The sequence below is a fragment of the Notamacropus eugenii genome, chromosome 7 (assembly GCF_028372415.1).
Source record: "Notamacropus eugenii isolate mMacEug1 chromosome 7, mMacEug1.pri_v2, whole genome shotgun sequence".
Taxonomy (NCBI): domain Eukaryota; kingdom Metazoa; phylum Chordata; class Mammalia; order Diprotodontia; family Macropodidae; genus Notamacropus; species Notamacropus eugenii.
The window spans coordinates 9,821,668-9,831,666 of NC_092878.1; the positions used below are offsets into that span (position 1 = coordinate 9,821,668).

Consider the following 9,999-nt stretch of genomic DNA (forward strand, 5'->3'; position numbering starts at 1 on the left):
CCACTCGTTCGTTCCCAGCTCCCCCTTGTCGCGTTTCCCTGGTGCGGTGGTGGTTTCCATGCCTTGAGGCCCCTCAGGAGAAGGACGGATAGAGTGAGGTTCCCTCCCTCAGAGGGTGAGTCCAGGAGGACCCGGGAAGGGGAGGAGAGTCTAAAGGAAGGGGAGGAGAGAAAAGGGAGCCCAGAGCTGGAGAAAGGAAGGGGGGTAGGGTGGGAAATCTAGCAAAGCCATGGAATGAGGGCCAGGCAGTGGGCCGGAGCAACGCTAGCAAGGAGGGAGGAAGAAGGCGGGAGAGTGGGTCCAAGGAAAGGAGAGAAGAGAAGGGGCGGGGAGGGGAGAGGAGGCACCCCCCCACCCACCCAAGCCACAGCGGTAGGCCCCAGCTCCTTGGCCACCAGGAACTCCTCTCCCCATGGGGGGAGCAGCCACAGCGTCGGAGCCATAGAGACCCCAGCCAGCCCCAGAGGGGTGAGTGACTGGCCCCAGAAGGTGCATAGACCTCACCCACCCCTGATCCCACCATCTCTCCCCTTCCGCCTCTCCTCTTGTCTCCCCTGACATTCTCCATCCCTCCCCTGCCTCTCTCTTTTTCTGTCTTGTTCCTTACAGGTCCAGTCCCTCCTCTCCCCAGAGTGAATGGAGCCACGGGAGGGCGAAGGGGAGGGAGAAGGGGGACCAGCGGCTCCTGATGCATTGGGGAGCAGCCTGTCCCTGGCAGCCCCCATAGGGCCCCCCAGCTTCGAGCCGCTGCTCTCCCAGGTGGGGGTGGTGGGGAGGGCCCAGCAGGTGCAGCTGGGGTTGAGCTGCCTGCCCCTGCTCTTCGTGGCCCTGGGTCTGGCCTCAGACCCCATCCTCACGCTGGTGCCGCCCCTGAGGTGCCGCCAGGTCAATGCCTCGGGGTGGGAGCCGCCCCTCAATGCCACCGAAGAGGCCTGCTCTCCATCCCCACCCAACAGCACCCGATGCCCCCATGGCTGGGACTACAGTGGTCTCCCTGTCCTCACCAGCAACATGGTCACTCAGGTGAGGGTGAGGGCGAGAAGCAGAGAGGAAAAGGACTTTGGGGCTGGGCTAGAGGGTCTCCAGTCCTCTCCATCCCAGCAAACCCTTCTCTCCCCCTCCACAGTGGGATCTAGTCTGTGAAAAGGGCTGGGAGGTGACCCTAGAGCAGATCCTCTTCCTCTTGGGCTTTGCCTGTGGCTACCTGGGTCTGGGCCACCCTACAGACAGGTATGTATGTGTAAGGCAGGAGCGCATTGCCCTAGACCAGTCTAAGGAGAAAGCGAATTGGTTTGAGAGACATGAAGGGGATCCTAGCCAGAGATGCAAAGAGGAGTTCTGAAGAGAGGGAGGCAGGAGTAGCCCCCCCATCAGAAGACAAGTTGCTAGCTCTGAGTATTTCTAGGTCCATGTTGATCCATAGCCCCATCCCCAACCCCCATGCTCTCATCTACCATTGGATTGTGCTATAGGATGCCAGTCTGAATCTTAGCAATTCAAAGGGACTGACCTTGGTTTGGGGATGAGGGAGAAGGCTGTGGGATGTTGTGATGGAAGGTCCTCCTTTCTCTCCAGGGTAGGACGAAGAGGGGTTGTACTGCTGGCCTTGGGGCTGGCAGGCCCCTGCGGGGTAGGAGGGGCCGCAGCTGGCTCCCCACCTGGCCTTACTGCTCTCCGATTTCTCCTGGGCTTCATGCTAGCTGGGGCTGACCTTGGCCTCTACCTGACCCGTGAGTAGACGCCTTCAGTCCCTTCCTTCTGCTGCTTCCCTGTGGTGATCACCCTAACCCTACCTTGGTCCCTCAGTCTACTGCCACCTCCTACCCTCTTTGCCTCCCTTCCATATCTCCCAACTCATTCAATTAGCAGCCTCACAGATGCATAACGTTAGAGCCCTTAGATCCCACCTAGGTATACCGTAATGCACCTCCTTTTACAGCAGAGGCGCAGAAATGTGAATCCAGTCGCCCAAGGTCAGCTAGTCCCAAAGTAAAAACTAGCACCCTAGTCTCCTGATTCACTTACCAACGCTCTTTTCATTGAACGCTATCTGGTATCACTGATGGCCATGGTGCTCTGTGTAGCAGGTTCCCTCACCTTCCCCAAGGCCTTCCCTAACTCTAACTTCTGGGCCTCTTCTACCCCTCTCTCTCCCGGCTTCCTCCTCCACCTTTCTCTTCTGGACCTGCCTTTGCCGCGTCCTCAGGCCTGGAGCTCTGCGAGCCCTCCCAGCGGCTCCGGGCAGTCCTAGCTGGAGAGCTAATGGGAGTAGTGGGACAGTTTCTGCTCCTGGGCCTGGCGCTGGCCTGCAAGGACTGGAGACTTCTGCTCAGACTGATCACAGCTCCCTGTATACTCTTCTTGCTTTATGGGTCAGTACCTTTCCCCAAGTCCTCTACTAGTTAGCCCATAGATGTAGAGAACTTCTGCTGTAAATCCAATTTTCTCTCCCACCCCAATGCATTCACTCATTCTACCATCACCACCATGGTAAGTTTCATGCCTCCTCTTCGATCCTGCTCCCCAAGCTCCTTTCCCAGCCCTATCTTCCCAGCAGTGGGAACTTATTTTCCCCAGGACTAGCAAAGAAGGTCCCCAGGAGAGGGAATCCCAACCATGGAGGAGCCTTCACTGTGACTAAAACTCACTTCTCCTTCCCTGTCTCTCCCCCCCGATCCTCTCCCCTGCCTGTCTAGCTGGCCAGATCTGTTCCTGGAGTCTGCAAGGTGGCTGTTGGTGACTCGTCGGACAAAAGAGGCCCAGGCTGTGTTGAGAGTTCTGGCTCAAAGGAACAGACCTCAGGGGGAGCCACTGGGGGATGAGGCTGAAGAAGCCCTACGAGGTGAGAACCCAGGGAAGGAGACTGGAAAGCTCCTAGACTGGAAAGATGAATGACATCTATGGGTATACTCCTGGGTGGCTCCGTGTATGCAGACTTGAGACCTTGACAGACCAGAAAGGCCTCCCACTATGGAAACCAGCCTCAGGGAGGCCTCCCCCTCTAAAAACAGGTCCCCATGTCCTAGAGAAAAGTCTGGGCATTCCTTCCCCAGGAACCAGATCAACATGTGTAAGCTTAGGCATGTGTCCACAGAACCACTTTGATTTCTGGAGCATGCTTCCCTCTTTCCATCCTTTCCTAAGATCTGGAGAACACTTGTCCTCTTCCTGCAACTGCTCAGATCTCCTTCTCAGCCTTACTCAGCTGTCGCAACATCTGGAAAAATCTGCTTATCCTGGGCTTTACCACGTGAGCATTGAGCAAAGTGGGAAGGGGTGGTGGACCATGGGGAGAGACCTAACTGACACCAAGGTCAGGAGGAGGGATAAGTGCAGACCCGTTAGCCCAGTGGGCTAGACATCAGGAATTCCACCTAGGTTTTATAGCCTGGGTTCTGGGAAAACTGAAGGTAGGAGCTCCAGCAGAGAGGGAGCTGTGGAATGAAAACTCAGAGTCTTTCCATTTGTCTCACCACCACAGCTTCATTGCTCATGGGATAAGGCATTGCTACCAGCTTGTGGGAGGAGGAGTGGGACGGAAGTCCCAGGTCGACTTCAACCTGTATTCCCTACTGGCTGGCGGCACAGCAGGCTTGGCCTGTGTCTTCCTGGGGGTTACCGTTGACCGTTTTGGCCGCCGCGGCATCCTGCTGCTCGCCATGACCCTCACTGGAATTGCTTCTCTTGTGCTGCTGGGCCTGAGAGATTGTGAGCATCCCAGAGCTGTAACAACATCTGTCCCTTCTTCTTCTCACAGGGGTTCCATCTCTTTTCTGGGGAACCTTAGGCTATGACCCTATCAGATAAACGAAATCCCCTGACTCTTTGCTCAAAGTACATATTTCTCTGATATATGATAATATATGTGATGATACAATTATTATAAAGTAATAAAATTGCCCCATATGTACTTCTTTTCCTACCTTTTCTATCACACCAACTCCACTCTATTCTCATCAACAAACATTTGTTGGGCACTTACTTTGTGCAAAGTACCATACTAGATACTGGGGAGATAATTCTGGGGATACTGCCCAAGTGCCCAGTACATGAAATAGTCAAAATAACTGGACGGGCTGGGGAGTCAATGTTGATCCTGCCCCTCGGGGGTTTTCTTAGCTCTGACCTCTCTCCTTTGGTTCCTGTAGATCTGAATGATGCAGCTCTCACCACCTTCTCAGTGCTCGGACTTTTCTTTTCCCATGCTGCTGGTGTCCTCAGCATACTTCTTGCTGCAGAGGTCATCCCTACAACAGTCCGGTGAGAACTAGGGGTGAGACTTGGATGGGAATGGGTCATTTCCAGCCTGGTTCCAAGGAAGTTAAGGGCAAGATCCAAGCTGGTCAGTGGGACAGAACGCTGGCCCTGAAGTCAGGAAGACCTGAGTTCAATCTTGTCCTAGAATCTTATTTGCTACGGTGACCCTGGGCAAGTCACCTTTCTCAGTCTTAATTTTCCCTTCTGTAAAAAAAAGGATAATATGACTATCTATTTCAGGGTATTATTTTAATGACCAAATGATATAAAATACATCACATACTTTGCAAACCTTAAAGCACTACTGGCCATTATTAATATTAATATTCATATTATTAGGAAGGGGATCATGAACAAAGGGGACAGAGTAAGCTCTAAACTGACAAGGGAAAGTTGCTATTTGGGTCAGAAGTGGGGTCTTCAGGCTATGTCTGAGTTTCATTTTCCCCCTTCCACAGGGGACGGGGCCTGGGTCTAATCCTGGCACTGGGGGCACTAGGCCAGCTGAGTGGTCCGGTACAGCGGCTCCATGCAGGTCGAGGTGCCTTCTTGCAGCACGTGGTCTTGGCAGCCTGTGCCCTTCTCTGCATCCTCAGCATCATGCTGCTGCCTGAGAGCAAACGCAAGGCCCTTCCGGAGGCCCTGAGGGATGGGGAGCTCTGTCGTCGGCCCTCCTTGCTAAGGCCACCACCCCCAACCCGCTGTGATCACGTCCCACTGCTTGCCACACCAACACCTGTCCTCTGAGTGCCACTGCAGGGATGCTGACAGAAGAATGGAGGGCACTACTTTTGAAATGCAAAGAGGCTAACATGCCATGAAGGAGATGGGAAACACCATAGCATGCCATGCTGGTTAAAGGAAAGCCAAGGTACACCAAGAGTAGACCCACAAGCGAAGTCTAACCACAGACATGAAAGAAGCTGAGTGAACCTTATCCAATAGAAAAATGAAGTCTACCAAGAAGGGGGACGTGGAAAGTGGAATTAAGTACATCCCAGCCCATGGGATGCCACATTTAGACAAAGGGAGATCAAAAGCCAGCTTCACTTACTCCTTCCTGCTATTTTGTGGTTCCCCTCAAGATCAGTGTCTCAGGGAGGGATCATGGGGTTCTGTACAGTGATCCCCTTGCAGAGGACACAGGTACGGACAGAACAGCAGGGCTTTCTCTAGTCTTACCCAACGATACCCAGGCTTCACACACTGGGCCTACTACTTATATTTCAATAAAGGAATTTTAAATGGAAGAAAAATGAGGAGACTGAACTTTGCTCTTTTCTTATCCTTTGGCTCTATCCCTTTACATGACGCTTTTTTTGCAATGGGAGGGTACCTCTGAGATCTGAAACACACCAATTCCCTACCCTGCCTTCTCCCTCCTCTTGCCAGGCTCTGGAGAAATGATGCTGCTACTCCCGCTTCCTCACAGTCACCGTCCCGTGAACAGCTGCTAGAGGGCACATGACAGAAGCGGGTAGTAGGTGTATTTGCCTTAATGGGGCTGGACATGTTTCATTTGGGGATCTGCTCTCTCCTCAGCTACAACATCCAAGTTCCTTCAAGAAAAATTTAGCGGCAGGAATGAAAAGCAGCTGTCCAAATCAGGAGCTGATTACCAGCCTTACGAATGACTTGATTCACGCAACAGTATTTACTGAGCCTACTGTGTGTCCTAAGCCCTGTGGAAAGATACAAGGAAGAGCTGGACGGTAGCTTCTGCCCTCCAGGAGCATATGCTCTGGTTGAGGAGTCAAGATGCATATGTAAAAACTAAGTTAACCATAGAAGAGGCAGCACGGAACACTGACGCTTGCCTCCCAGCCGCCTTACTCATATATGAAACAAGATACCTGTGACCATGTTGATGGGAAGAGAATGCTTGTAAATGACAATGTTCTAGAGAAATGTAAGCTATTACTCTTATTACAAGTGCCATTAACAGTTTAGAGGAGGAAGAGGGCAAATCAAATAGAAAGCAGAGTAGGATAGGGCGATAAAGTAGTCCAACAACCTGGTCAGAGGTCATGAGTTTCCATCCCACTGCTGCCTCTGTTTATGTGACTTTATACAAGTCCCTTCTCTATGGATTCCAATGTTCTAAAAGTTAAAATAGATTGGAAAAGATAACTTTAAAGGTCTCTTTCAGATCTAAATTTATGAGTCCTTGATCCATGCTCAGTGGAACATCAGAGCAGGGAGGCTCCTAAGAGGCTATCTAATCCAATCAGCTCATTTTACAGAAGGGGAAACTGAGGTCCAGAGAAGCGATTTGCCTAAAGTCATTGTAGGTTGAAGTGACCTGATGACTTCACTAAGGGTGTTTGGAGGGGGTCAGAAGGATAGATAAGGATCTCCAAAGTAGAGTTTGTTTAGATAAAAACCAAGGAAAAAGACATTTTCAGCATGTGGGCAGAGCATGAAGAAAGGCATAGAATAAGTGTAGTATTTTCAAGGTCGGTTGTTTCATTACCTCTCGGTAACAAGAGCTCTTTTAAGGAAAGCAGAACCCCAGGACAATGTGGACCAATAAAATCACACATGAGACTGCACTTCACGATCGTTAGCGTGCGGAAATATCCTATATAAATCTAAAGCTGTCCCCCATTGGAATGGGAGAACAAATTCCTTTGGAATGTTTCACTAAAAGGGCAATGCTCTTGAAATTTGGACCAAGAAAATCTGGGATGCATGGTTACTTTAAGAAGTAACGTCAAGAAGTTACAAGAAAAGACAATGGGAGACAGAATTCCACCTGTAGCCTTAGGTTATTGGAAATAATGCCCATCCCAGATATATCACTGAAGGGTCTGTGTGAACTCTTAAAATCACATATGAGAAAGGTCTTTGAGTGCTTTGAAAAAGAGATTTTATAAATCTCAGGCTGTTTCATTTGCTAATAATTTGGTATTGTATATGCTGTTGAGTAGTAATTTCAAAAGTAATAACAAAAATGAACTAATTTCCTTGTCAACGTATGCATACTTTTCTTAACAAAACTGGGAAAAGTCCTGAGGAAAGAGATTAAAGTGATGAAGGGTTTAGAGCAGTTCTTGCCCCTACAGAGAGACAGAGAAAGAGACACAGAGACAGGGACAGATATCATAGGGTGCAAAGACAAAAATTAAAATTCTTGGCCCTGGCACAGTTTATGTTCTAGTGGAAAAAACAAGTACGTAGATAAATAAATAAAAATATACACAATTACAGAGGCTGAAAAAGGGCTAAACTGGGGAGATGAAGTGAAACCTTTTACGATGGAGTCAAGGGAGCCAAATCTCAAGAAACAGAGATCGAAGTCTATGAAACGATAAGGCTGCTAAGCAGCGAAGACCTCTGACAAGTATTTATTGTGGTCAGTAAAGTAGTAGACACAGTTAGGCGTCCAGGTGATAAGGTGCCTACCCAAGCAGAACTGATACCGCAGCTGAGTTGGTAAAGATATATATTCATATTGCAGACCTAGGGAAAAATTATAAGGAGACATAAACCTGGTTCACCCAATCCTGGAATACTAGAACTTGGTAGGTACCCCTTTGAACCTTAAAGGAAAGTTCTCACACCCAAATAAATGAAACTGCTACCTTAATTTGCACGTAATAGATGTTTTATGTTTTTATTCAGTTAAATCAAACTGTACTGACTCAAAACCCAGGTTCAACAAAGGCGGAGATAACTTTGTGGATGTTCTATTGATCACAGATGAAAGTCGTTAAGGATATCTGAGAGGCACAGTCTTCCCCTTCTGTGGTTATCATCAAGTTTATCCGAATGCTCTAACTGAAAGATCTATGATCTGGCATGGGTCCCCCTGCCTTGCAGTAGTATGCAGCTATACCAGCGCTTAATAGATTGTCATTTGACAGTCGCTGTGGCTGAAAAATTTTGTCACCCTGTGCCAACCTGGGGATGAGCTTTCTATATTTAGATCAGTATTCAGAGAACATATGTACAGTTCATCACTGGGATCACACTAGATGCCTTCCCAGTTTCGTAAGAACCTGCCAGAACCTTTGAACTCCATGACCAACTCCCAAACCTGCCCCTGCACAGCGTAGGAAAGCTCAAGGTCACGGTGAACCATCTGTGTAGTACTTCAGCAGAAGCCACTTTTACAACACCATCACAAAATCTGTCCAGTTCTTAGACAGGTAAGCAGCACCATGGATAGAGCTGTCTCTGGAATCAGGTACATCGGAGTTAAAATCCAGCCTCAGGCTTTTACTAGCTATGAGACTTGTTTGCCTCAATTTCCTCAACTGTAAAATGGGGGTCATAACACTGACCTCACAGGGTTGTTGTAAGGATCAAATGAAAATAATTTTAAACTGTTTAGCACATAGTAAATACTTAAACACTTAATCCCTTACCCTTAACTTCCCCTCCCCTACTTACATTCTTGGTTTTTAGTAATTTACAGTTTTAGAGAAAGCATGTATATATGCACACATGTGACCGGCTGCCAGTGACTACTCTATAACTACTCAGCACACCAAGATCATCTGGGGCTTTTCCCCAAATTCAGGGTGAGGTAAAAGCTTGGATGAGTCTAGTAAAAGAACTGGGTAGCTTGCCTTGTGGTATACATAACTTTGCCTGCCTCATCTGTTAAGGAATCTTTAGGTCTTGCCACCCATGTGCCAGACAACTTAGCTGACATATTCCAAATTATCTGTCAAAAAATATTAGGCAGATTGTCCAATGTCCTCTTTAATTCCCAAAGAGCTTGATGGGAAGGAAGATGCCAAGGCAGAACTCCTGGGAAATATTTTTCCTTTCATGCTTCTTAGCTTCTAAAAATCATAAATATTCCCCACCATTTAAAAGTGGCTACACTGTATATGGCTCACAGCAAAATAATCAGATCTGGAGCGATAGGAAATTTGAATCTTAGGATGGGAACTGAGATTCATTGTAGAATGGGTTATTCCTGTCACCAACCTCCAAAAGTAGTTTGCAGTAGAAACCTCTAACTGTACATACAGGTTAGGAATATGTACTTTATACTATTTGAAATGTTAAAATCTAGTTTAAAAATTAAATGTAAAATTAGAGATTTGGGAAATTCTCCAATGGAACAGAAAACAAACTAGAACATTTGAACAGGAAATGGGGAATAGGAGGGTGGTCCTAAATTAGAGAAAATAGTAGCTTCTGCCCTAGTGAGGACTGGGCCAAGAAAGGAGAGGAAGGGGTGGTATCATTTCCAACAGCAGCCAAAGGAAGACCCAATGATGCTCTGATCCACAGGACTCTTAAAAGATGGGATACTTTAATTCCTAAGACAATAGGACCATCAATCATGCAAAAAAATTCTCTCAAACCAGCCCTAACCTGCAGAGTAAAATTTAGCTATGTGGCCAGCAAGCCATACTAACTACACCCTCTGGTGGACTGGTAATACTGCGTAATCCACTTCTGCAGCCACTAAGCTAATTCTTAGTCTCACAAATTCCCTAGCTAAATTTATTCAAACGCCAAGCACCGGTAAGTCCAAAGGTCTGGGGAATACACATTTGCTCTCAAATAATTTACCAACTAGGGAGAAAAAACAAGTGAAAGTATTATTAGTGGCCAAACACAACTATTATCTAATACATTCTATGGAAGCTCAAAGAGATCAACATGAATCGGAATGTTAAAGGAATGCTTCCTTCTTGGGAAAGTGGAACTGGGTCTTGAAGGATGGGGAAATTGGCTGCCAAAAGTGAAATTTCAGATAAGAAAAAGCACCACGAAATG

General features: G+C 47.9%; 1 protein-coding gene across 2 annotated transcripts; it reads left to right on the forward strand.

The window, feature by feature from the left end:
- Window positions 1-172: 172 nt before the first annotated feature.
- Window positions 173-7,846, forward strand: SLC22A17 (solute carrier family 22 member 17). 2 transcript variants are annotated; one of them, XM_072625287.1, is made up of 10 exons: window positions 173-468; window positions 610-1,023; window positions 1,127-1,230; window positions 1,576-1,730; window positions 2,207-2,372; window positions 2,697-2,842; window positions 3,145-3,250; window positions 3,482-3,708; window positions 4,149-4,260; window positions 4,716-7,846. In XM_072625287.1, the coding sequence occupies exons 2-10, from the start codon at window positions 637-639 to the stop codon at window positions 5,002-5,004; spliced, it is 1,692 nt and encodes a 563-aa protein (XP_072481388.1). In that variant the 5' UTR covers window positions 173-468; window positions 610-636; the 3' UTR covers window positions 5,005-7,846. The 2 variants fall into 2 exon arrangements, with proteins under 2 accessions (XP_072481388.1, XP_072481389.1); XM_072625288.1 differs by having other exon boundaries at window positions 329-489.
- Window positions 7,847-9,999: the final 2,153 nt, after the last annotated feature.

Bases quoted from the DNA above. Each gene is read 5' to 3' on its own strand.
- SLC22A17 (XM_072625287.1), top strand. From the start codon at position 637: ATGGAGCCACGGGAGGGCGAAGGGGAGGGAGAAGGGGGACCAGCGGCT. The intron at 1,024-1,126 runs GTGAGGGTGAGG...CCCCCTCCACAG, and splicing joins CCAGCAACATGGTCACTCAG to TGGGATCTAGTCTGTGAAAA. The intron at 2,843-3,144 runs GTGAGAACCCAG...TCCTTTCCTAAG, and splicing joins GGCTGAAGAAGCCCTACGAG to ATCTGGAGAACACTTGTCCT.